At 41.2% G+C, this 27030-nt stretch overlaps 3 protein-coding genes across 4 annotated transcripts; 1 reads left to right on the top strand and 2 right to left on the bottom strand.

Moving 5' to 3' along the window:
- Positions 1-48: 48 nt before the first annotated feature.
- On the bottom strand, positions 49-7607 carry ftsj1 (FtsJ RNA 2'-O-methyltransferase 1). 2 transcript variants are annotated; one of them, XM_074633588.1, is made up of 11 exons: positions 7448-7607; positions 5968-6105; positions 5656-5725; positions 5433-5544; positions 5146-5224; positions 4945-5051; positions 4485-4587; positions 4166-4249; positions 3723-3826; positions 2303-2498; positions 49-887 (listed from the first exon to the last, which is right to left on the bottom strand). In XM_074633588.1, the coding sequence occupies exons 2-10, from the start codon at positions 6086-6088 to the stop codon at positions 2325-2327; spliced, it is 954 nt and encodes a 317-aa protein (XP_074489689.1). In that variant the 5' UTR covers positions 6089-6105; positions 7448-7607; the 3' UTR covers positions 49-887; positions 2303-2324. The 2 variants fall into 2 exon arrangements, with proteins under 2 accessions (XP_074489689.1, XP_074489688.1); XM_074633587.1 differs by lacking the exon at positions 49-887 and having other exon boundaries at positions 1927-2498; positions 7448-7602.
- A 973-nt stretch (positions 7608-8580) lies between these two features.
- On the bottom strand, positions 8581-14536 carry LOC141766602 (serine/threonine-protein kinase pim-3-like). Its single transcript, XM_074633573.1, has 6 exons — positions 14262-14536; positions 13457-13566; positions 12065-12115; positions 10922-11285; positions 10336-10512; positions 8581-10223 (listed from the first exon to the last, which is right to left on the bottom strand). Exons 1-6 carry the CDS (start codon positions 14332-14334, stop codon positions 10054-10056), a joined length of 945 nt encoding a protein of 314 aa, XP_074489674.1. The 5' UTR covers positions 14335-14536; the 3' UTR covers positions 8581-10053.
- Positions 14537-25280: 10744 nt separating this feature from the next.
- Positions 25281-27030, top strand: kbtbd13b (kelch repeat and BTB domain containing 13b). Its single transcript, XM_074634352.1, has one exon. It carries the CDS (start codon positions 25512-25514, stop codon positions 26937-26939), a length of 1428 nt encoding a protein of 475 aa, XP_074490453.1. The 5' UTR covers positions 25281-25511; the 3' UTR covers positions 26940-27030.

The raw sequence follows: 27030 nt of genomic DNA, 5'->3' as shown, positions 1-27030 counted from the left end.
TATAACTAAAGCTTGTCAGACAAATGTAGTGAAATAAAAAGAACAATATTTACTTTATTTACTTTTTTTTATTTTGGAGTAGAAGTATAAAGTTGCATATAATGGAAATACTCAAGTAAAGTACAAGAATCTGCCCGAGCTTCTCTTCCCCTCAACAACAATGCGGTTGTGCGAGTCCTCCTCCTGACGTCGTGACGTCACAGCGTACAAAACCACTATTTTGGCAAGCAGAGGGCTTTTTCCAGTTTGGTATGTATTTTTTTTTTTCTGCACAGATATATATAAAACTGCACAAAATCCAGTCATGAAAAAAAAGAAATGAGAAAAAAACAATAACAAAAAAGGAAGAAAGGTCTAAACTAACATAATTTTAAAAAAATACATAAAAAGTTAAACGAAGTACACAAAATGTGCAGAAAAACCAACCAAACAGTGGAAAACAATCCAATAAAAATAATGAAATACATAAAAAAAACAGTACAGAAGAAAAGCAAATATAGCTAAACATATCAAAAGATAATTAGACATCATTAATGCCAAAAATACCAGGATGTCCTACTACACTCGGTCACATTTTGCAGTATGCAAGCCAGCATGCTTCTCTTCCCCTCAACAACAATGCGGTTGTGCGAGTCCTCCTCCTTACGTCGTGACGTCACGGCGTACAAAACCCACTATTTTGGCAAGCACAGGGCTTTTTCCAGGTTTGGTATGTACTGTGTGTACTATGTACAGAAGTACTGCACTTCAAGCTGAAGTAGGCGAGATTGGAGCAAAAATGATTAAAAAAAGTTATTTTTATAAAACGGTCGCTACATCGTGACAGAAGCATATGAAACAGGAAAAAAATCATGTTCCTCTGTGTCCTCCGGTGCTCCTAACAGCATCTGCAATATTTCACAGACCGGAGAAAAACAAGCAGTCAGAGCTGATCTGAGGTCCGCTGTCCAGCTGCCGTCTATGAGAGCCGGCTGTCAATCACTAGCAAACTCCGACCAAATGGTCAAACTAGGCCGCACTGATCAAATGTGAATCAATATTATGTTACGTTAATGGCTATATCTCTCCTCAAACGTTTTCAGAATCATCTTGTAGTGTACAGTTTATCTGTAAAATTAGAAAGTTTATGACGCCGCCGCCATTGTGAAATCTGGTGAAGGAACACCAAGATCTGGTCACATGACCGGAGCACAGCCAATAGGAACGCACTCTCTCTGAAATGACCTGTGATTGGTCAAAGTCTCCCGTCACGGGCTAGATTTTCTAAAGCCTGAAAACAGAGCCGTGAGGAGGTGCAGAAGTCTAGTTATCTTTCAGAACACTTGAATTACATTATGTTGAAAGGTTATTATGGAATTTTTGCGCAATGATGCCACAAATATACTGCCAACTGCAGCTTTAAATACAAATCGGAGATACTTGTACTGTACTTGAGTATTTCCATTAAATGCAACTTTATAGTTCTACTCCACTACATCTCAGAGGTAAATATTGTACTTTTTATTCCACTACATTTGTCTGACAAGCTCTAGTTGCATTTCAGAATATTTTTTCATCCCTTTAAGTGATGAATCTCCAGATGTGTTGATGTTGAATGATTATGATAAATTAAAGGATGAAGTGTTCCTTTATTTGTTGAGAAAATCCTTCTTAAGCTAAATAGACTCTTTAAAAAGTCTCTTCGATCAGCTGGAAAATGTATTGTCACAAAGCTGTTATTCTAAGCTCATGTAAAGCGGACTTTTCTCACTGGACAACAATATGTTGGTCTTATAGAATATGAGTAGATTAAACTACCCAACAGTATATAAAGTATTAAAATTAGCACAACCATAAACATTTACAACAGTGAAATGCTAATTGCTTACAGACAAAAAAAACGTAATAGATTAATAACTTAAAATACAATTGATGTAAACCACGATGTTGTTTGCCTCCAAGAAATGACTTTTATTTTTAAAATATAAAATGTTTACAATTCCTCAAGCCTAATTGATGAAGGATCTGTCACAAGATACTCCACATAAAATCAGACAAAACAGTAAAAACATACTCCTCCGATCGGAAAAACCTCCAGTACAGCGTGTTTAGCTTAGCTTAGCACAAAGACAGGATGGAGGGAAAAGGCTAGCAGTTTCCCCCTGCTTCCAGTCTTTATGCTAAGCTATGCTAAACATATTCTGGTCTTCTCTCTGCTCTGGATGCACAGAAATAAAACTGATTTCCATCTAGTTATCAGACAGACTTTTCCCAGAATGCCAGACTGTTTCTTTCATGATAACTCTGTTTTTTTTTTTTCCACCAGTCAGCAGCTGTCAGATGAATCACGTGGACTCGGCTGGTGGATCCGTCTCGTCTGGACTCTGGTTGGGATGGTTGGACTGGGCGTCTTCTCTGGAGAGCAGGTTGTTTTTACGGAGGTGGCAGGCCTGCTGGTAGGGGGGGCGTATGGGCAGCTGGGTGGGGGGCGTGTACTGGTACTGTTTACCATCATCCAGCTGAAGAAAGAAAACCATCAACAGGTCTGAGATTGTGTTTGTGTGAAGAAAATAAAAAAAAATACTATATCAACTAGTAACAAGAATCCCTTAAAATGCCCTTAATTCATCCATAATTTAACCCTGAAAACACACCAAACACCTTAATCTACATCAATGTGTTTGTTTGGTAGCCAGAGATCCTTCAATTTGTCCAATGATTTGAGAAAAAAAACACCTTAATTAACAAAATACGTAGATTTTAAGGGGTACATTACTTTTCCCTTAATTAATTAGCAGTATTTGACAAATCCATTAATGATCAGTTTAATAATATATATTTTTATTTAAGGGATTCTTAAGTCTTTTAACATTGCTGGCTTCATCTATCTTTGTAAAGTGATAGATTTTTGTCATTCAGACATGACAGGACATTTGCAGAAAGAGCTGCAGCATTCGGGGTTAATTAATGTATACATTAATGGATCGGTGGTGCAGTGGTTAGCACTGGCGCCTCACAGCTAGAGGGTTGCAGGTTCGAATCCGGCTTGGGACCCTTATGTGTGGAGTTTGCATGTTCTCCCCGTGTGAGCGTGGGTTTTCTCCGGGTACTCCGGTTTCCTCCCACAGTCCAAAGACATGCAGGTTAGGTTAATTGTGGACTCTAAAATTGCCCGTAGGTGTGAATGTGAGCGTGAATGGTTGTCTGTCTCTATGTGTCAGCCCTGCGATGGACTGGCGACCTGTCCAGGGTGTACCCTGCCTTCGCCCAATGTCGGCTGGGATCGGCTCCAGATGGATGGATGGATTAATGGATCATAATATATTTTTTTAATGGATTATCTGCACTAAGGTGTGAGGTGTAAAAAATAATTATCACATGAAAACCATTCCTGAATTGAAAAATTGAGGCCTATCTAAGGTACTAATTAAGGGTGGCTTTGATGTTATTTGTTACATTTTATGGGGTTTCTTCCCCTTAAAATATACATTAATATAATAACAATCAATTAATTTAACCATTAATTATCCCCTTAAAATTCCAATACAATACCTTAATTACATAATAATTGTAATGGATAAATAATGGAAGTTTTCATTTAAAAACTAATAAATTACATTTCATATTGGCAATAAATAAAGCACAAAAATAATTAAAATGACTGAACCAGGCTTGCTTTAATGTAAGAACCATGTGTCTGTTGTTCACTTTGACTCAGTAAAGATAAACCTGTGTCTGCTCACCTGCAGAGGGTAGGTCCTGTCTGAGTCGAAGGCGCTGAGGTCACCGCACGCCAGGAAGGGAACGATGACACGGTTCGGACCCTCTAACTGGTTAAAGTCCACATCTGAAGGACAGAGACCAGAACGCAGACTGAGAACAGATCGAGGAGGACCAGGACATGCAGGGGAACTAAAGACTGATCCAATTCAGATTGAAGCTACTGAAACATGACATACTTGTTTGCATTAATAGAACAGGAGCTTTTTAGTAGAGAAATTAGTTAAGCAGAGCCGGCTGACTTGTCAACAAACATGGTGCGTCTCAAGTGAAGGGAAGTGATGCTGCTTCCATCTTCCAGTGACATTGTGATTCTGGTCTGAGTGCATTCACATGTTGTGTCTTCCAGATCCAGATCAGATATCCAGACACGGACCACTTAAACGGAAAAGGGCTTTGTAGTTACCATAGGAATGATCCAGCAGCGGGTTGGACATGTTGGGGACGTAACCTTGAGGAGGAGAGTAATTCTGACACACCACGAAGGCCTCTGCACACAGACAGACAGACAGACAGACAGATACTGTAAGTAACTTGTCTACAGATTTCATGCAAACACAACAAGTTCAGATGTAAATTAATGTAGTTTTTTAAGATTATTGTCTTAAAAGTCTCAGGTGTGTATATATATATATATATATATATATATATGATAACTACATGAGCTGGGGGCGGGATTGGCTCCTGTTTGTGATTGGTTGGCAGGGGGGGGGGCGGTGGCTCACCAATGCTGGAGTTCCTGCTGCTGCGAGGCTTGGCGCAGGTCACACCACTGAAGAAGATCTTGAGCTGAGAGTACAGCAGAGTCACGTCTTTACCTCTGAAGATCTGAAACACAAAGGCCAACGAGGGGTTAATACAGTCTGACAGTGTCCATGGCCCATAATGCACCACTGCGTAAAATTATTTACACTGTGGGAATTATCCAGAATGTGTTTTTAGGCCACTGATTTTTGTTTTTGGACAAACAAACAAGAAATATAACGAGACTAATGTGTTGATTGGTGAGCTTTAGAGATGCTGGGAGGTTTCCCCGTTTCCAGTCTTCGTGCTAAGCTAAGCTAACAGGCGGCTGGCTGCAGCTTCAAATTCAACTCTCCAGAAGAGTTAAATCTATATTTAATACTAACGACTTTACAGCAGAGTATATTATAAATAACTCATCTGAATCAAAGTTGGACTCACCTTGGCCACAAACGTCCCTCCAGGTTTCAGGACGTGAGTTGTGATGTTCAGAGCGGCCAACAGGAGCTGAGCCTGGATGTACTCGTCCACGTCATGGAGCCCGGTTACTATGGAAACAGAACGGTAAATAACTCCAGACAGCTGAATAAAAAGGAGAGACTTGAGAACAGGTGAGGACAGACAGGTAAGTGAGCGTCTCACCGTCTGGAGCTCCGTCACACACCACCAGGTCGGCCGGCTGACCCTCAAAGTGACGGATGATCTCCTGAGCTGTCGACACCTGAGAGGAAGAAGAAGACGAAGACATAGGTCATGTGACGCACCGCCGCACTTCTTGTGTTTTACAAACCTCCTCAAGGAACCTCCTAAAAACCAACAGAACCTCCTTAAGGACTACAAAAACCTTTTCGTGGATAACTAGAACCTCCTCCAGAACCTCCACAGGGACCAAAAGACCCCCCCCCCCATTCATTGTGACGTGTCCTCACCTTGGTGATGTCTCCCTGGATCTGAGTGACTCCTGGCAGAGGAGCCATGGCCTGCAGGTCCACCGCCACGATCTTCACCTCCTCACCCCCCTCACCCTTCTCCTCCTGCCCTCTGAGTGGAAAAACAAAACAATGACTTAGTTAACACTATTCGTATTATTAAAATCCATTTCATTTCTGTCCAGGTGAGTGTATGTTCATTAAAAAGAAAGCAAAACAAAACCTGAGTTTCCGACTGAGGACTTGACTCCAGCTGCCAGGAGCTGCACACAGATCCACTGCTCTGTTTACACCTGAGAGAGAAAAAAAATATTTTTGACAAATCAGACATTTATGAAAAGACAGCGGAAGAATACAGTCAGGGACAGACACACGGATGGATACCAACGGAGCCCAAAGAGGTCAGGTAGCCCCTATACCAGAGCCAGAACGAGACTCTGGCTCAATTATACCCTTTCCAGGGGGCAGTTATGTAGGCGGAGACCAGTTTGGTGTCTTTAACCCATCGTCTGAGGTGTCCCGTGGGTGGTCTCACCTGTGAACAGGTTGAACTCGTGGTCGAGCTGCAGCAGCTTGAAGGCGCTCCTCGCTCTCCAGCCCTCCTCTTTGGCCAGACGGTAGTAAATGTCACGCTTGTCTTTGGAGGAGCGACCCATCCTGACCTGTGACCTCTCTGATGGAAAAAACAGACATTTATACTTGTTTCTCGTCTTTCAGTGGAATTACTGCAATGACATGATGATGACGTGATAAACAACTGTGATGGAATATTTATTTATATATTTCTTTATTTTAAAAAAAAATTATTAAAAGGGACTGTTTGTAACTTTTTAATCGTATAAATGTAGCGGGTCGGGACACATGCGCGCTCGCATATGCGCCCTCGCGTGTGGCCGGAGCCTCTGCTCCTCTGCCTGCTTGCCTTCACTCACACCGCGTGCGTTCTCGCTGTCTCGCTCAACCTCTAGACGTGAACGCGCGCTCACTACACACTGCAGAAGAGTTAGTTTAGCTCTGAGAATATCTAGTGAATGGATGTTTGTGCAGAAATAAATACTGCAGCTCCTCCAGACCAACGGAGGTTTCCCGTGTCTTGTGAAGTGACGGGGCTCCGCAGCGAGAAACGTTATCACCGGCACCCGGTCTGAGACGATAACGTTTCTCTTCCTGCAGCGGGGCTGAAGCAGGAAGAGAAACGTTACCGTCTCCGACTGGGTGCTGGCGTCTCTCTCCGGCTGCGGTCGGAGGCGATAACGTTTCTCTTCCTGCTTCAGCCTCAAAGCCAACACTAGGATCAGCATTGATTCATGGAGAGACCTTTGTCTGGTCAGCTAACATTACTGCCAAGCAGGTGAAATATAGTGATATTGTGGTTTTAGCTGACGTGTGTCGCCTCACTGTTTTGAGCGATGCTCGTTCATGTCTATGTAGAGCGAGCACAAGCGCGAGCCCGACGCTGACTTTCGTTGACTTAACGGCCACAGGTGTCGCTGTTAACAAGCAATTCTGAAAGTTACAAATAGTCCCTTTAACAAATAATTTTAATTTATTATTATTATTATTACTTATTGTTTAATGGTCAATGCAAACATTAGTCCCAACATTATTCCACTATCACTATCACTCCCTGTGTTCTAACCTAATTACACCGTTAACCAACTAAGAAAGTCACGATTTTAACAAAAATGATTGGCGATTGGTTTATTCTATGTCAGCCGAATTGAAAAGCGCTTCTTAGCGAATCTAAAAACGTATTTGATCATCATTTAATAAACACTATTGTCGTCCTAAAGACCGGTTAACCTTGTCTTATTCACTTTTTAAACAGGGTTTGGCGAAGAGAGCACAAGAAACTGCATATTTCATGTCTAACTGGGCTTATTGTCTAACATTAGGTGAGTCTATGTCTCTCGGATGAATATATACACGTTTAAACTAAAGAAAACATACAAAACAATAACATAATTGATCGTTTAAACACACTTTATGAACCTTTAACAGACTGTTTTACTTACTGTCCACGTTCAGGTGTTGTTGATGAAGGAAGGACCCCTGGCTGCTGGTAGCTGTCCCCGAAGCGCCTGTTCAAAATGACGTTGCCAATCCATTTGTACCATCTCTGCTTGAAGATTAAATACAGGTATTTATCTTTTCTGATCATACTTATTCTTTAATGATGATGATCAAAGATTTTTTTTTCTTGTAGTAGGCTACTTTTCAGTGATTCCCGGTTTCTGTCTTCTCAGTAGCTGCCACATGGTGTCGCTGCAGACACAAGAAACAGCTTCTATAGAAACAATATAAATAAATAATAAATAAATATAAAAACACCCTGAAGGAAGATCACAGAAAATATCACTGATGTCAATTAATAGGTACAAGTAAAGGATATTTAAATTTGTCTGTGTAAATAAAGAAACAAACAAAATTAAAATATACACATATTTTTTTAAACGAAAATACTTCATTCAAAAATGCAGGTGGAAATAATTAATTCATATTGGAAATCAGATTGTATTTTAAAAATAGATTTTAAAAAGTTCTGCTGTCTCAATCTCAATTATTTAGTATTAACACACTATGAACCAGTAAGATTGAAGATATGTGTCCATTTCTCCATTATATGAAAATTAAAAGTGAGGTTTAGTGTGTTTTTCTATTGCACTGTTTAAAGGATTATTAAATGGTTATAAATGTGAGATGGCCCAATATATTTAGCCAAAGTCTTATTACATGAAATCACACTGATTACCTTCAATTCAAGACTTAAAAGTACTGAGTCATGTTTCCGATTTAAATTAAAGTTACTCTGGAATTTCAACGTTTGTTTCCTTAATAGAAGACTATGAACCTTCTTGATAAACCCTTGAAATGAGAATTAAAGAGTTTTGACAAGTAATTATGTCAATTTTGTCTCCCTAGATTCTTAATATTATTAAATAAATGGTCACAAAATTAAGTGGTTGTTCAAGGTGGTCTTAAACATAATGTGAAATTAATGTTTTTTTCCTCCTTTATTAATGACTCCCTGGATCAATAGAAAGGAGGTTTGGAGAAAATAATGCAAATCTGAGGTCATTTTTTAAGTAATGAGGTTTGTATAAAGAAAAGCGTCTTAAAAGAGCAAAGACACCACACAGAAAATCAGTTTATATTCAAACAGGTTTAATTCGAAAGATTTCCATGAAAAAAATATTTTCTTTATTCCTGTCACAATTGTATACAACAGCAAAAACCACCAAATGAAATAAGCATCTGAGGAATTTGTTAAAACTCAAACTTGAACCTGATTTTATTCTTGTTTTCAGGAAGAATTAAAAAAAAAAAAAAATACAAAAATTAAAAACATTTTAGAAAAGTTAAACAACTTAAACAACCAAAGGAGGAGGAATGTCTCTACTACTAAATAAATACAACATAGCAAGTAGAAAATATATTTAAAAAAATCTAAAAAAACAAACAAATACAGTGTATTCAAAATACAAAACTGAATATTTGCATTGACTGTGCATTTTACACTCAGAGACCGAGGGAGAGGGAAGATGGAGGACATTATGTTTTCAGACAAAGTGATGAGATATCGTTGTGGAATCAATACTGAAACTCGGGTATCGTATCAACAGACATCCGAAAAATTTCAAACAATAACCAGCCTTGCTTGAACAAAGAAAACAACCAACTGTCTTGATGAACCTCGACTGTAAAAAAATAAAGTTTTGCTTCAAGAGGGTCAGGACGTCAGCTACCAGAGAGAACTGTCAGACTTACTTCTTTTATCAGATAATTCTGGATTTAAAATCATAATTGTTACTTTTAGCCTGTATTTTAATCAGGAAAAGTCCTCGCCTGTTTGTAATCTGACAAAAGTAAACCCTGAAGTATGTGATATGTTTGCTACATGAAGAAAACGTTTATACTCAGCAGAGTAAAAGTATCAAAAAGTCATGTTTTGGTATCAGAACTGAGACTCCCGAGTCTACAGAGGTGTGTGTGTTGAATGTGTTTCACGTCAGCAAGTGAGGGGTCTTCGCCCGTCTCTTTGCTGACATCACAGGGTGGGTGGGCTGTGTTTTGGCGGGTGGAGGGTGGTTCCTCAGAGGACAGGGAAACGTTCTTTAAAATTATGGAGATGTTTTTGGGAAATCCTGTTATTCATTTTCTTGCTGTCAGATGATCAAAATCACTCTGTACAAAAAACATTTTCCTTGGAAAAGAACAGGATTCTTCTTTGATTTAACCACATATATTTTATGTTAGAACTTTATTATCTGAACTAAAGGAACCTCTGAAGAACCCTCCACACCTCCAGATCAACTCCTGATCTGCAACACGTCGCCCATAGCAGCTTTCAAATTCAAGGCACTCAAACAAACAAGAACACCCGACAGGTGTTGAGGCTCTAAAAAGAGCAGCTCCATCTTCTGTGAACAGGAGGGAGCGCTGTGGAGCAACACAGAGTCATCCTGAACCATGTCCACGACTCGCTCCCGTCACCAGAAAACGCTTCCTCGCAGCGACAACGCCAGACGCACGAGGACATTCAAACCCCACCAGGAGGCAGCTGTCAATCAAGTCAATGCTACTTCCTCCAAGGCAGCCTCGCGTTGACCAATTAGAGGCTCTACTGGCTGGAGGAGGAGGAGTCAGCTGTGATGGTGTGGAATGTGATGCCATCGCTGTCTGTGTGCTTCCCGTCGCTGCCGGTCACCCAGGGGTGGAGGAGGATCTGCTCCAGTGTCGGCCGCTCAGACGGCTGCTGGCTCAGACACCAGCCAATCAGCTGCTGGCAATCTGTGACAGAAAAGTGAAGAGATGAACATTAACACATCTCTCGTTCAGAGCTTCCAATCTGAAACCTGATCCTGTGATCTGAGCAGAGTGGACTCGTCACGCTCGGACTGACCTGAGGAGATTTTGCGTCTGAAGTAGACCCGTCCTCTCAGGATCTCCTCGTCCTGTTCGAAGGGGATGTCCCCACACACCATGTCGTATAGCAGCACGCCAAGAGACCAGACGGTGGCCGAGCGACCGTGGTACCGGCGGAACCGAATCCACTCCGGAGGACTGTACACCCGTGTACCTGGAGGGAGAAAGAAGAGGAAGGGGGCGTTAGCTATTTTATCTATTCGATAATATGAAACAGTCTGATGAGGATCTTTAATGCTGTTGCAGTCGTCATGACAACAACATCATGTCAGGCAGGAAGTGACTGATCATCGCTAATGAAAGCGCTTACATTGGCAGGATTACGAACTGGGCATGTCTGGCGATATTGCACAGATGGGAGGTGAAATCCATATTATCGCCATGGGTGCCGCCAAAGTGAAGGAAGCGGAGATCTTCAAGATTCTAAATTTAAATAGCCAAACCAAATGGGAAAAATCCCCTCCTTTATCTTCTTTGAATTTGCTGTTGCCATGACGACTGCACCAGTATAAAACAGTAACTGCCGAAGCAGCTCTTAGATTCTATCAGATGATCAGACTCACCATCGAACTCGGTGTAGGCGGCGTCTTTGAGGAGGGCCCCTGAGCCGAAGTCGATGAGTTTGATCTGTCCGGTCCTCAGGTCCACTAGCAGGTTCTCGTCCTTGATGTCTCGGTGGACGACGCCGCAGGTGTAGCAGTGACGCACCGCCTCCAGCACCTGCAGGAAGATGCCACACGCCGCCGCCTCGTCCAGCGCGCCGCGCTCTGTGATGTAATCAAACAGGTCCTGCCCCGACTCGGGACGCTCCATCACCATCAGCCAGCCGTCCGCCCGTTCCCACCAGTCCAACAGCCGCACCACGCCACTAAACGCCCCGCCCACCTTCTTCAACAGCACGATCTCCAGAGGAACCACCGTGCCGCACTGAGAGAGAAATATATCATCAACTCTCTGTCCATGAATTATAATACATTTCATATTGTTGACAGATAACAACAATGAATACATGCAAAAACCTGATGTAATGTATATGCACATAATGCTGTACATTATCATTCATTTCAAACCGTTTCAAATCAAGTGCTCTTAAGGTTAGTAAATGTGTCCCACAAGGGCCTAGTCTTGTTCCTTATCTATTCATAACTCATTAATATAATCCTTTCTTCCACTCCACATTGTACATACTGTTCTGTTTTTTATGTATAACCTGAAAATGCATAAACACACTTTATAAAACCCAACTGAGGAAATTCCTCGTTACGTCTGCTCTCTGATTACTGCCAAATACAGTAAAGTTATGTCAAAGTTCATTTTCAGCTTACTGTAACTGCAACACATGTTCACACTGAGCCCAGAAACTGAACTGTCTTTAAAAATTATTCTACTGCAGGATAGAAAGAGCCCAAATTTAAATTCAAATCTCTTAATCCATTTGAAGACGTTAAAATATATTTAGGTGTTTTAAATACCACTTGTAATGCTTAAATGTGGAACTAATTTGTCTATTGTGTATGTAAATAGTGTATTTTAATTGTTTTGTCAATGTTTTTTTTCTTGTACACAGGCTTCTGTTGATAAATGATCTTGATCTCAATGAGACTGCCTTTTTAGTTTAAGGATTAACTAACTAATATAGCAGCTGAAGTGGTTATCAATCTGACAGGAAGTTGTATAAAACAGTTAATCTGCAGGTAAAATCTCACCAGAGAGCCCCACTCAGTCACTCTGTCCCTGCACACATGTTTCACCGCCACCTGCATGTAAAAATAAACACCATTAGCACAGCCTCCATACAGTTATACATAACATACAATATAAAAGGGTAGAATAAATTATGTAAAAACACATAAAGAGCTTTTTATAATGTATTAACAGGATTTTCCCTCCAGTTTGGGGTTATTTCATGAAAATATTATCAAACATGTAACCACTTCCTGTTCCCCAAAGAGTATAAAGCAAAGTAGCAAGATTATTTTTCAAAATAAGAAGAGTGTAAAGCTTCATAGACCACGTTTCTTTGTGAAAACAAAGACCACATGCCAGGCAGAACTAAGCTAGATAACTGCAATAGTGAAACAGGAAGTACAGGGAATAGACACTGCCTTCAAAATAAAAGCACAAAGTCAAAACGTATTGCCAAGTAGGTTTTCACATACAAGGAATTTGCCTTGGTATTTTGGTGCATAACATATTAAGAGAAAATAAAAATAATAGCAAGTGCTGTAAAAGTCAACAAACAAATATATAAGAGATTTTCCAAAAAGTATGGATATATAGTACATTTTATGTACCGTTACTGTGCATTGCTTGGAGAAGCTGCTGCTGTAACACAATAATTTCACAATTTTGGGATCAATAAAGTACATCTATCTATCTAAGATAAGATAAACCTTTATTAATCCCCGGATGGAAATTCAGCTGTCAAAGCAGCAACATCAGCAAACAGAGTGAAACACAGGAGAGGTAAAGGTATACAAAAATTATAAAAACGATAGAGATATAAAAGATACAGAGTGAATGGGTGAACATAGTGTGTGCAGTCCGTCAATAAATAAATAAATAAATGTAGAATGTGCAATTAATAAATGTAATATGTACATATGTGCAGTCTATAAAGTGGTAAATAGGATGTATAGTGTAAAGTAAGTGTAAAGTGCGCCAGTGGTTAGAGTCCAAGATGGTTGCAGATAGTGCATGTTAAAAGGTAGATAGTGTATTCTAATATATTATTTATATTGTGTATACTATAGATATTATCTCTGGTGTTGATATGTATATTTAGTGTATATTTACTGCGCATTGCTTGGATAAGCTGCTGCTGTGACAAAATAATTTCCCAATTTGGGATCAATAAAGTACATCTTCTATCTATCTATAAATCACTCAATCAATCTGTCTCCACTCCCATGTTGATAAGAGTATTAAATACTAATCTCCCTTTAGGATTACATTTTGAATAGTTAAGTGCGGCTTTTATTTTGAAGGCAGAGCCCGGAAGCGCCGCTGGTTGCAGTGTGTAGCTTGCTGCTGCTGGTTAGCCGCGGCCATGTGCTGCTGCGACCAAAACAAAGCAGCTCTCCGCGCTTTTCTCTTACCGGCAGCCCGTCGGCGAGGCGGACCGCCGAGTAAACCGTGCCGAATCCTCCGCTGCCGAGCACTGAACCCAGCCGGTACAGCTTCTCAAAGGGCTGCTTGTCCGCTTTAGCTAAAAAAACAAAGAAAAGAAAAAAAACATTAAGATTTACATGTGAATTGGAGGGTTGGAGTGAAATGTTGCGCCAAAATCTATACCCTCCCCCTCCCCCCCCACACACACACAAACCATGCGTTTTATTCCTCTGCGTGTTGTTTTTGTTATCTTAACAATTACTCTTTAATATACGAGAAAAATGCTACATTTGCTCAGATAATACACCAAAAAGAAGCAGTGAATACATGCAGCCACATTAACCCACAATGTCCTCAGACGACCCCTGTTGTTCTCGTGCCAGACGTTTAAAAATGGTGGATCATCTCCAATATCAAACCATTTAAACCATGTTATCAATGTGATTCAAGTAAAAAAAACAATCATAATGTTTCAACAAAGAGGATATAGATGTTATTACGACATAATAACACATTTTGGCACCAACACCTGGCTTTCAAAATGGCCCCAGACTGTATTATCTAAAGGTCATGCAGCAGCACGCATCCACTAAAGATAAACCAGGAGTGGTTTGAAAATGTGCGAGTTTAAGCCTTATTTGGATTTTTTCTGTTAAAATAGCAATTTTTAGCTGATCTTAAGCTCTAAAGTGTGAGGACACGATAATCTGAAGCAATCGGCTAGGTTAAATTGAATATATTTGGGTTTTCAGATGATGAAAATCGACTCAAAGTGTTAAGTCTTAACGTTACCTTGATGCAGCTTCGCCGGTAGATCCATACTGGACGACATGTGAGAGAAGGAGCCGAGCTTAGTGAGCAGCATGCTGCTTCAAAACATCAAGATACGCCGAGACATAAATCCACAGACAACAGCCGTGTCCTCGCTTCTTTTTAACGGCGCGAAATGAGACGGTAACACGGTGAGTATCCGCTGGTAGTCCGGTCAAAGAGAAGAGTCAGCCGGTCTAAGCAGCATCCAGAGAAACGCGCCACTCTACCTCCCGCTCCGCCGCCTGCCGGTGCCCATATTTACTAAAGATCAGATCCTTCCGCCTGCGCACCCCCCGCTGAACATTACATAACCTACGATTTCATACTCAAACTAACACGTGAGTAAAAACCGGTTTGACGAGTAGTATCGATTCACAGTGAATTTAAAGTCGGTAACACAAAAGGGAGCTATAAAACAGTGAGGAAAGAGGTGGACTAGTTTTACGTAGTAGGATTAGGCGCAATGATTCAGGATCACTCGGGCAGTGATGCGGCTCATCAGAAAGGAAGAGAACAGATGCTTCAAAATAATCACATATAATAAAACAATTAAAACAATTTTATAAATAAGAATAATAATGACAATGATATAAAGTTGTAATAAGTATTATAATACTAATACTTATACTATACTAATGTATATATATATGTATATATATATATATATATTCTACATGTTCGAAATAAATTTTGAAATGCAATGAATGAAATTAAATAATAGGGAATTTAATAACAGGTATATGACAAAATCCCATTGTTTACATTCAGGTGAACCCACTGCCCTGTGTCTCAGCCTGATTCATCTGCAGTGGTTTCCTACATTTCCCAGAATGCCTTTCAAAAAACACTAAGAGTGCATGAGACAAGGTAAATGTGAGATAATGTGATGATATTATTGCGCAGTTGTCTGCGTTATCCCTCATGTTCTCCTGCATACTCCCACTTATTATACTTCCGTGGCTTTTTTAACTAAAAAATAATGTATGCTACAGATACTGTTTATATATCAACACATGCATATACAGTTTCTGGCATTTTCGTAATACATTAATACATTTTTTGTCTTTGGTTATGTTACTTATCCACCTGTTTCAATTTGAATACTTTTTAAATTCCACACACATGCGCTATATTTATAACAATAGATGCAATACAAACTCTTGCACACTGATCAACTCCACATGAGCTCATTATGATATTTAAACCATAGACTGTCTATAAAGATGGATGACATGTCCCCACTTCCTCCCACTGTACAGAAGTGAAGCCAGAATATCCCGGATACGAGCACTGCCATCTTGCGCTTTTTACGTAATTTGGAGCCAGAGTCTGCACAGTAGAGATCGGGCGGTGGAGCCGCAGCATCGAGGTCACGTGCCAAAACCAGTGGCGAGCGGAGCAGGAAAAGTTAATGGAGGTTGGTTTGTCCGTTCTGGGTTGCTGTAGAAACATGGCAGTGCGACATGGTGGACTCTGTGAAGAGGACCCGCTCCCTATGTAGATATAAACGGCTCTAAGGCAACGAAAACAAAACAATTCTTATTATCAGGTGATTATACACTAAAGAAAACACACTTATTAATATTATATTCCATTTCTGCAAATAGATCCCCCTAATTGTTACACACTGGTCCTTTAAACCTGCAATAAGATACAATTTTCTTTGGCCATTTGGGCGCCTGGGAAACAAATTTTGACCTCCACATTAAAATATCATCACATTTTAAGCTAATATGTTAGCATAACAGTTGCTTATATACACATCCAGCAGTTACAGAGCAACATGATCATTCATTTTTTAGCCACGTTTGTGTCACCTGATGTGTGAAAGTCCAATATTCTCTCTCTTTTAGCTCTATTTTTGGTCTCAACCAACTTCTGAGGAAAATATCTGTCTCTTTAGCTGCTAAATGCTCCACTATGATCACTAGCTAGTCTCTAAATGTGTCCTTCTGGTGGTTGCTGCTGGGCAGGTAAATGTGCTGTAAAAAACACATAGATTATCAATTGAAATAAACTTATTTACATCCTTTTTTTCCACATAATATATTGTATTTCTACTTGGTGGTAACAACATTCTGCAGTATTATAGTGCATTTGTCTGTGTAGTCGTATAATTTCATCCCCTGACATTGTTTCTTCTTTTGTCGTGCTGTAACCGAGTGGAGCACCTGCAGCTCATCGGATAGATCAAAGCAGCAGCGCAACGTTTCCCAGAATGCCCTCTGCCTGCTCATAAACTGCAAGAGCCGGTGGGATTGTTTTAGCTGAGGAGGCAGCGGCCGGGTCATATGACCTGGTGTATTACTGTCCCAAAGAGCCCTAATGTAGGTCAGCCCCTCCTCCACTTCACTGTAAGTGAATGTAAAGAGACAGATCAACAGAAAACAGATGTAAAGACGCAAACAAAAAGCTGCTGTTGTTCTTCAAACTGATCTGAGCTCACAGAGCTTATAGGCCTGTGGGAAGACACCCAAAATTTTGAGATACCCCTACCGGAGGTAGAACAAAGCACAACAATGATTTTCATATTCTCCTAGGTCTCCCATATATGAAATGGATTCTTGTATAAAAATATTTTACTGCAAAAATGGTTAAATTGACAGATATTATGACATAACCCATAAATAGAAAAAGCGCAAAATGAAGCCAGGCCGAATGGGAGATGGTACACCAAAGCTCATGTAATTTCATAATGCTAGCTCTGATTGATCCCAAATTTGATGTGATAATGGCCAGGGGGTTCCTCTACATGTGTGAAGAAACAGAATGTGAATATATTGATGTGTTGAGGAAATACAGTACTACAAACACATAAGTACAATAAGCGGAAGTATCAAATTTGAAGGTCTATGATGAATGTATTCATTTACTTTTAGTTAGCTTTGGCTGGGATTGTCATAGAAACACCAATCAGGATTTTCTGGAATGGTATGACTGTACTGAATCCAGCAATATATGATATGTAGCTGTAGCAGGTATAGTCAATGGTCTACATTAAGAAATGTATCACATGTTCCAAGCATAAAATGGGGGTAAATGGCATATCTGCAGTCAAAGGATACTTATTAATACACTTCAATCAGGTAGACACACCAGTTATTAAAAGTTTTGTATAAACTTAAATTTAAGGAGTAAATAAATGTTCTTGATGCAATTGCAAGTAATAATTTGCACTTAAACCTTTAAGTAAGGGATAATGTACAGCGAGCCGGTCATTGTTGGGGAATAAACCTTGACAAGGTGATGCGGCACCCCGATGCAAAGCATCGCCCTGAAGGGGTTTATTTCACAACAATGACCCACTAGCTGTACATTATCCCGCTTATTACATGGCTAATTACTTCAGAAATCAATAATTTGACACAAAAACGATCCTCCAGAGTCCGAGATCAGAACTGCGCGCATAGCAACGGTCTGTTATACATAGCAACTGTCTGTTATACATAGCAACGGTCTGTTACACATTGCAACGGTCTGTTATAAAGAAATAACAGAGAGTAGAACGCCATGATTGACCGATCAGAATCGAGTATTCAACAAAGTCATGTAATAAGTATGAATATATAACACCCATATGAACATAAAACATTCCCTGGTCTATTTGTTTCTTGCTTTTTCCATCTTTTGAATGCAGCATGTCCATCCACATTATCTTCGGTCACAAAATGTGTCATGTTTGGACCGTCAGGAAAGGTGCACAAGCAAAACTCAGTTCACACTGAGAAATGCATTTGAATTTCATCACTGCAGTATGGGTGTGGGATGTTTCTGAGCTTTTGTGGAGCCGCTGGTTTCTGGAAGAACGTGGCCTCATGGATCCGTCTTCTGACTGTCTATTCTTTTCCAATGGGATTCCAGAGAAGTGCCTTTGGAAGATGGCTATGATGCCACATTGCTGGCTGATAGAGTATGGTCTAGACCTGCTCTATATGAAAAGTGTCTTTAGATAACTTTTGTTATGATTTGATGCTATATTAATACCTTGAATTGAATACATTGCTCTCAGAACATGTTGCTTGAAAGCATCTTCAGTCAGGGGATGTTGTGCCGCTTATTCATTGATTGTGGATGCCAAACTGCATCTCAGCTCATCAAGGCTAGTGCATGGACTCCTGTTCTCTTTTGTCCTCACAGATGGAGTAGTGCTGCACGATTATCAAAATTGCATCGATATGGCCTACTGCAATTTTCGAATCGCAGTATTTGTTAAAATCGCAATATTTGTTTACGGTAACTACTTGTTAAAGGTAACTACACCACCGAGCTCGCGTACCACTGGTGGTACGCAAGCTCGCCTAGTGTGAGAGGCGGCCCCTTGCGTAGTATGAGAGTTGTGTGGAAGAGTTTAAGTACCAGTTCTAGTGCTACCCCTTTGACAAAAGTCAACAATAAGTAATATTCTTATTAGGAATAAATTTGCCTCCTGCGTGAACTGTGCATTGCTAAATAGGGTAGGCCTACGCTACTGTATTTTAACATCGGTCATAATGGTGGTACTTGGAGAGCCAAATATTTTCTGAGGTGGTACTTGGTGAAAAAACTTTGAGAACCACTGTTCTAGGTCATTGAACGTCTGAAAGTCTGAGTTGTGGAGACCCTGCAGAAGAACCATGCCATCAATGATGTACGCAGATTCATGTAGTTCAGTAATTCAGTAGTTGCTGTATTTCCTCAACTACAGTCTCAATTTTCTTAGCAAAGTCAGCCTTTGTTGTTTTCCTGAGGCTTCCATCATCATTACACAGAGACAGAGGGACAGCAGCAAGTTCATGAGCATCTCCCTCTGCTTGGAAACAGCAAGATGTCTTTGGAAGAGCACATTTGAATCCATGCGATCTTGTTTGCTGGTCACAAATTACTTTTTCATGTCTATGAAAGTTTCACAGTGTTTTCATTTTCCGGGTCCCCCTCACAAGATGGCTGATGTCAGTAACCACAGCATAGTGGATAACATGAAATACCTTTCTGACACTGATGAGAAGAGTTCAGAAGCCCTTCAGGAACCATGAAAGCTCTTTTGCAACCTTCTCAGAAACAACAAACTCTGAATACCGAATTCAGAGGAACCATCTGCGTACGTCATTGATGGCATGGCTCTTCTGCAGGGTCTCCAGAACTCACACTTTCAGACATTCAGCGACCTAGGTGAGAGCATCTGGAGGAAGATTGCAGCCTTTTTTTGCGGGGATCTGTACTAAACAAAGATGCAGCCTTAAGGCCCAGATACACCAAGCTGACATCAAAGAACTAGCGGCGATGCGGCAGACTTTTGCGTTGCCTCATGTTGTTTTCGTCTTGGCCGACAAGTTGCATTTGAACACATTTGAACTCGTTCTGCGCCTGTGTGAGAGGAATTAACTCTCCACAACAGCAGGTGGCAGTAGTCTGTATTCATTATTCAAAAAGAGAAATAGGAGAACCGAGGATGGTGGATATACAAGCCGTTATGATACGCACATGAAACTAAGCAGCATCTGCCGACCATTTTTACACCACTCTCACTCACCACTTAGCTTCATTCTAGATGTTCATGTTGCTGTGAAAATATCCGTATATTGGAATGATCAGATGAGATGAAGATGAAAAATTAGAAGAGTCTTCAGTGTTTGTCCTCTTGACTTTACTCGTTGGCTTGCTTTCCTCACTTCTGTTTCTGTTCTCGTGCACTGATTCGTTTAAGCTGAACAGCCAATCAGAGTGATTTCTCTCACCGATGAGCACCACCACTGATTCAACACGCTGAATTGGCTGAAAAACCTCCGACACGGGCAGACTAGAGGGTGCTGGACACACCGAAAAAAAACGAGGTCGACGGACGCTCGGCGACATCCCCAAACTGTCTGATGGCCAAACGTCGGCTTGGTGTGTCATGGCCTTTAACAGGATAGGAGGACTTCAACGGTGTGGCTATTGTCTTTGATACAACCATTCCCCAACAATAAAATAATTGATCTTGAAAGGAAACAAAGAAGCACGGTTTAACTCAAAACACCTACATATGTTATTACAGGAAAAGCAAATGTTCCAAACTACAGAAAGTGCAGCGGGAGCAAAGATGATACAGGACCACAGAGAATCTCTGCCTCTTTGGCAGGAGGCTTTGAAAATGGTTAGAGGTCAAGATGGTCAGCCAGTCACAGGTAGAAAAAGCTTTGTAGACCTATACAGTAACGAGGAGGAGGCTGACACTAGATAAGTGTTGAGCCAATACACCTTGCACAGTCACATTCTTGCCTTATCATCAAATGCAATGAAATATATGTACCCAATCTGTGCTATTTCACAGAAACTTGGAGTTCAATTCTATGATTGTCTACCTGCATGCCACCCCCCCATAGGCTGTGACACCACAAGTAGCTTGTATAGAAAAGGGAAAATGACAGCTTTTACAAAGCTGAAGACCTCACTGATTTACAATAAATGTCAAACTTTGGATTATCTTGGAAGCTTGGAAGAGAAATTGCCTGTGGCAAGAAAATATGCCCTCCATTAATGGTTAATGGACTTGCATTTATATAGCATTTTCTAGTCTTCTGACCACTCAAAGCGCTTTACACTACATGTCAGCATTCACCCATTCACACACACATTACAGTACACTGATAGCAGAGTATGCTAAGTTGCCAACTTTGCCCATCAGGGTGTAATCTAAATACTCATTCACACACCGATTGCTCAGCCTTCAGAAGCAGTTTGGGGTTAAGCGTCTTGCTCAAGGACACATTGGCATGTGATCGGATGAGCTAGGGATCGAACCACCGACCTTCCGATTAGTGGATGACCTGATGAGGAAGTTTGGCATCCACAACCGATATATCAGTAGCCCACAGCCCGTTCTCATTCCCAGAGCATCAAATATCAATACTTTTTCACGTCCGTCGGCGTTCGATATTATCGCACAAGGCACCCTTTAGCGCCGGTATGAGACACACTGGGATTTCCATTATCTACAATGTAAACTCATCCGCGGCAACAGTAAACACTCAGAAAAAGTGCTTTGGAGACGTAGTTTAAAGAGTGAAAGAGACACACAGGGCGGGCGAGAAAGTGGATGGGTCCAACAAACACAAGGCTTTCATCCAGGAGACCGCTGTTCCGTGTGTTAAGTGTCACTTTCAGAATCAGAAAGGTGTTTATTGCCAGGTGTAAGGGGTATACACGAGGAATTTTCTTTGGCTTATTGGTGCGAGGCAAACAGTATAATAACAAAGAATAGATAAACGTTAGAATAAAATAAGAATAAAAAATGTACAATTTACAAAATAAGCTATAAAATAAACATGGTATAAACAGATAGTGCAAATATTGTCGGTGTGCAAACAAAACAATCAGGTATCAGAGGGAGAGAGAGGGAGAGAGAGGGATACTGTAGGGGGTGGTATTGAGAGTGTATGAGAGAGGGGGAGAGTCAGTGTCGGGGTAGAGGGGTTGGGGGGGGGGGGGCCGTAGTGTGTGTGTGAGGGAGAGACAGTCACAGGGGGGCGGATGGGTTGTTGGAGAGCCCCACTGCCATGGGGAAAAAACTGTTTTTGTGGCGTTACAATCAGCTCTTCATTCGTGTCCCGTGTTCACAACGGCTTGCCAGTTTTCACTGTACAAAAATAGTAATTTTAAGCTCAACCATGGTGTTCTTTCTTAAACCTAAGCAAGGGTTTTGTTTAATTCCCAACGTCAAAAACGTGTTCATTGCAACCAAAAAGTGACGCAGAGGGGTCTGACAAAGCCTCCGTATGACGAGTGACGAGTTGGGATGAGAACGTGTTGCGGTACAACTCCCCGACTGAAGATGCTTTCAACCAACATGTTCTGAGAGCAATGTATTCAATTCAAGGTATTTATATAGCATCAAATCAAAACAGAAGTTATCTAAAGCCACTTTTCATATAGAGCAGGTCTAGACTATACTCTATCAGCCAGCAATGTGGCATCATAGACATCTTCCAAAGGCACTTCTCTGGAATCCCATTGGAAAAGAATAGACAGTCAGAAGACGGATCCATGAGGCCACGTTCTTCCAGAAACCAGCGGCTCCACAAAAGCTCAGAAACATCCCACACCCATACTGCAGTGATGAAATTCAAATGCATTTCTCAGTGTGAACTGAGTTTTGCTTGTGCACCTTTCCTGACGGTCCAAACATGACACATTTTGTGACCGAAGATAATGTGGATGGACATGCTGCATTCAAAAGATGGAAAAAGCAAGAAACAAATAGACCAGGGAACGTTTTATGTTCATATGGGTGTTATATATTCATACTTATTACATGACTTTGTTGAATACTCGATTCTGATCGGTCAATCATGGCGTTCTACTCTCTGTTATTTCTTTATAACAGACCGTTGCAATGTGTAACAGACCGTTGCTATGTATAACAGACAGTTGCTATGTATAACAGACCGTTGCTATGCGCGCAGTTCTGATCTCGGACTCTGGAGGATCGTTTTTGTGTCAAATTATTGATTTCTGAAGTAATTAGCCATGTAATAAGCGGGATAATGTACAGCTAGTGGGTCATTGTTGTGAAATAAACCCCTTCAGGGAGATGCTTTGCATCGGGGTGCCACATCACCCTGTCAGGGTTTATTCCCCAACAATGACCGGCTCGCTGTACATTATCCCTTACTTAAAGGTTTAAGTGCAAATTATTACTTGCAATTGCATCAAGAACATTTATTTACTCCTTAAATTTAAGTTTATACAAAACTTTTAATAACTGGTGTGTCTACCTGATTGAAGTGTATTAATAAGTATCTATTGACTGCAGATATGCCATTTACCCCCATTTCATGCTTGGAACACATGATACATTTCTTAATGTAGACCATTGACCATACCTGCTACAGTTACATATCATATATTGCTGGATTCATCACAGTCATACCATTCCAGAAAATCCTGATTGGTGTTTCTAGGAGAATCCCAGCCAAAGCTACCTAAAAGTAAATGAATACATTCATCATAGACCTTCAAATTTGATACTACCGCTTATTGTACTTATGTGTTTGTAGTACTGTATTTCCTCAACGCATCAATATATTCACATTCGGTTTCTTCACACATGTAGAGGAACCCCCTGGCCATTATCACATCAAATTTGGGATCAATCAGAGCTAGCATTATGAAATTACATGAGCTTTGGTGTACCATCTCCCATTCGGCCTGGCTTCATTTTGCGCTTTTTCTATTTATGGGTTATGTCACAATATCTGTCAATTTAACCATTTTTGCAGTAAAATATTTTTATACAAGAATCCATTTCATATATGGGAGACCTAGGAGAATATGAAAATCATTGTTGTGCTTTGTTCTACCTCCGGTAGGGGTATCTCGAAAACTAAAGCACTTTTGGGGGTCTTCCCACAGGCCTATTAGACATCCCTGTAATCACATCACTGTTCACTCACTGCTGCAGTAAAATGAGAGGTTTCCTAAAGGGTCTCGGAAACACTACCGCTGTTGTCCACAGGGGTCGCTAAAATCAACACAAAGTTTATGTACAGATTAGACAAACAAGATATAGGGTGTGTTCCAAATCGCATACTTTTTCTTTTTACTTTTAGTACGTACTGCAGCTGCCCTTACAAAGTACTTACTGTGGCATGCAGTATATGTACAATTGGGATGCACTTGAACTTTGACCCTCTTGCTCATATATCCGCTGTGCAGAGGAGTGATGGTCAGAATAGCCAGAAAAGCATGCTGGCTTGCGTACTGCAAAATTTGACCGGCTGTAGCAGGTCATCCTAGTATGGTTGGCATACTGCATTTGACATACTATGTATAGAGAGGCGAAGTCCTTTCCAGAGTACCCCATGGGACCTTATTTCAGAAAAAATATATACGGTAGTCAATGGAGAGACACAAATAATTTTTTTGTATCCCATTTAAATCACACATATGATGTTTGTCAATTTAAAAGATAATTTTGCAAGTCAAAGTCTCATTTTGTTGTAGGTTTGTCGTAGTATCATTTAGTTTTGTGTGAAACCGCTCAGTGAACTACATCTCTCGTCTCGCACAATAAACGTCACCAACCCAAGCTAGTGTGCTAACTGAGCTATGTTCCACGCACAGATGAAACGTTATCTTACCTGATGGGTTTTATCCAGCGACTCCTGGTATTTTTATAATCCGGGAAGAATAAGAAGGATCAGACCCGTTGCTGGTGTGAGTTCATACCAGTAGGAAACACACAGGCATCGTAGTTTCAGAAAGAGAGAGACGTCATTTATGCGACTTTTGGGTGTGTCATCTCTCTAATTACGTATTTTTCACAGTCTGATACTTCAACAAACTGAGACTTTCTTGACTTGCAATATTATCTCTTAAATTGACGAACATCATATGTGTGATTCATGGTGCAATTCAAACAGGGTCAAAAAATGATTTGTCTCTCGTCGTTGACTACCAATGGTGGTCCACCGGAAGGGGCGGGACTTTGCGGAAATTGAGTACATATCCCCCAAATGTAAAAGTATTGGGATTTTTCAAAAAAAAATTCGTGTTCGAGTTTAGTAACTGTTCAAAAGTTTTCTTTTCTACGTCATTTCAAATTCCTCTCTACAAGGAATAAAATTGAAAGTCAAATAAAAAATTAAAATAAATTGTCTTTAAATATATGGAGTCTAAAAATGGTATAAAAACTGCCATGTGTTAATTTTTTAATTGTAGGTTACTAAATGCCCAAATATGCAGATAAAATACTGAATACTGAGAGTGTCCTCCAGCTTTGACTAGTAGTAGTAAAATATGGATCGTTTTCGTTGAGATTCTTTTACCAAAAGTAGTTCCAGTGAGAAATGTTTCCAATAAAGTCGTGGATATTGTTGAGATATTTTTAACGTTCTTTTCATCTCCACTGTATTTTGGTAAAAGCAAACTCTCCGAAAACTCTCTGTGAATCAAACAAGCTATTGTCATGCCTAGATGCCAAGTGAGAAAATATGTTTTTGTGCTTTGGTTGAACTGATCCTTTAAGTTTGCAGCAGCAGATATCACTGGCTCTGTGTTCACATGTTGCCCACGACATGAATGTGACTCAGGTCATTTGTTCTCTCTTCTATTTTTATCTGCGTCTATTTTTGAAACCTGTGAAAGAACAGAGAGTGAAGCTGCTTCGTACTGAGTCACGTCTCTCCGGCTCCTCTCCAGGACTTTTGGAAACGCTTCCACCTCTGGTTTCATTTCCATGGAGGATATTTTCTTGACCGTTAGAGAATTGCAATGTCAGCACAGGGCAGTGATTTGGAGGACGGCAGCAGCTGTGGCGGCGCAGACGAAAGATATCTGCCATGCTGTTCCTCAGCTAAATTGACCATCGTGGTCGGAGACACTCATTTCTCTGAGGAGAAGATGCTTCTGGTTCAAAGCTGCGACTATTTCCGAGCTCTGTATCGCTCAGGGATGAAGGAGTGTCGGCAGGAAGAAATCCACCTCAAGTGTCTGCATGCTCGAGGTTTCCTTATCGCCTTGGCGGTGTTACGCGGCGAAAAGCCCAACCTGGACGGCGACGACATCGTTGAAGCCATCGAATGTGCTGCTTTTCTGCAGGTGGCGCTGCTCACCAAGCATCTCATCAACCTCATTGACTCTGACAACTGTTTGCTGATGTATCACACCGCTGCAACCTTCGGCCTCATGGATCTTTACCACGTTGCTGCGCTGTTCATCCGAAACATGTACGTCGACCTAGAGGCGGAGGTTAAGAAATCCTTACCGTCAAACCTGATCTCCTACGTCGAATCTTTGACCTCGAGTGTTTTCGTGGCTGTGGGCGCTCATGTGACCTGCGGTGTGGATGAAACCGTACACGCTGCCTCCAGGACGGTCTGCTACCTGGATGAAACTGGTAACAATTGGAAAGTATTGACAGATCTTCCGCTAGAGGCCAGCACCTCCATGGCTGGAGTGACTGTTTTAGACAACAAGCTTTACATTGTCGGAGGAGTTCATGGACTTCACAAACAAGTCGTCGACTGTTCTTTCTGCTACAGCGTCGAAAACAACAGCTGGAGCCGGATCTCCGGTCCGGCACAGCTGCGATACAATCTCAGCCTCGTGGGTGTAGACGGTCGTCTTTACGCCATCGGAGGAGAGTACGAGCGAAAGTTGATGTCATCTGTGGAGACATACGACGTAAAGACCGGGATGTGGGGGTTTGCTGCTCACTTGCCTCGACCGGCGGCGGGAGCAGCGTGCACCAAAGCCATGAGCAGGATATTTGTGTGTTTATGGAGGCCGATGGAAACCACAGAGATCTACGAGTACGTCTCAAGGGAAGACGAGTGGCGGCTGGTTACCACGCTGATCAGGCACCAGAGCTACGGACACAGCATGGTCGGCCACAGGGACAACCTGTACGTCGTGAGAAACGGGCCGTCTGACGACTTCCTGAGATGCCTCATAGACTGTTATAATCTGAGCTCGGGCCAGTGGTCGTCTCTGCCCGGACACTTCAGCAACAGCAAAGGTTCGCTGTTCACGGCAGTGGTGAGAGGCGACTCTGTGCTCACGCTCAACAGGAGCATGACTCTGGAGTTCGCGGTCGACGGGAAAACCTGGAAGCCCCGACGGCAGATGAAGGGTTTCCCCAGAAGTGGATCTGTGTGGACGTTTCTGCTCCGGCTGCCAGACGCTCTCATGCTGCAGTAACGGCTTCACCTGCTCTGGGATTTAATGGACATCAACATAATTTTACACCCTGACATGTATTTTCTACTCGTGTGCTTCAATAAATTTAAAC

This window comes from Sebastes fasciatus, chromosome 4 (assembly GCF_043250625.1).
Source record: "Sebastes fasciatus isolate fSebFas1 chromosome 4, fSebFas1.pri, whole genome shotgun sequence".
Classification (NCBI taxonomy): Eukaryota; Metazoa; Chordata; class Actinopteri; order Perciformes; family Sebastidae; genus Sebastes; species Sebastes fasciatus.
This window is presented reverse-complemented; position numbering and strand designations above follow the sequence as displayed.

Excerpts from the sequence above, each read along its gene's own strand:
- ftsj1 (XM_074633588.1), bottom strand. The coding sequence starts at position 6,088 with ATGGGTCGCTCCTCCAAAGACAAGCGTGACATTTACTACCGTCTGGCC. Across the intron at positions 5,545-5,655 it reads GTCCTCAGTCGGAAACTCAG|AGGGCAGGAGGAGAAGGGTG; the intron begins GTTTTGTTTTGC and ends TTTTCCACTCAG. Across the intron at positions 2,499-3,722 it reads ACAGGACCTACCCTCTGCAG|CTGGATGATGGTAAACAGTA; the intron begins GTGAGCAGACAC and ends TTCTTTCTTCAG.
- LOC141766602 (XM_074633573.1), bottom strand. The coding sequence starts at position 14,334 with ATGCTGCTCACTAAGCTCGGCTCCTTCTCTCACATGTCGTCCAGTATG. Across the intron at positions 13,567-14,261 it reads ACCGGCGAAGCTGCATCAAG|CTAAAGCGGACAAGCAGCCC; the intron begins GTAACGTTAAGA and ends TTGTTTTTTTAG. Across the intron at positions 11,286-12,064 it reads TGACTGAGTGGGGCTCTCTG|TGCGGCACGGTGGTTCCTCT; the intron begins GTGAGATTTTAC and ends TTTCTCTCTCAG.
- kbtbd13b (XM_074634352.1), top strand. The coding sequence starts at position 25,512 with ATGTCAGCACAGGGCAGTGATTTGGAGGACGGCAGCAGCTGTGGCGGC.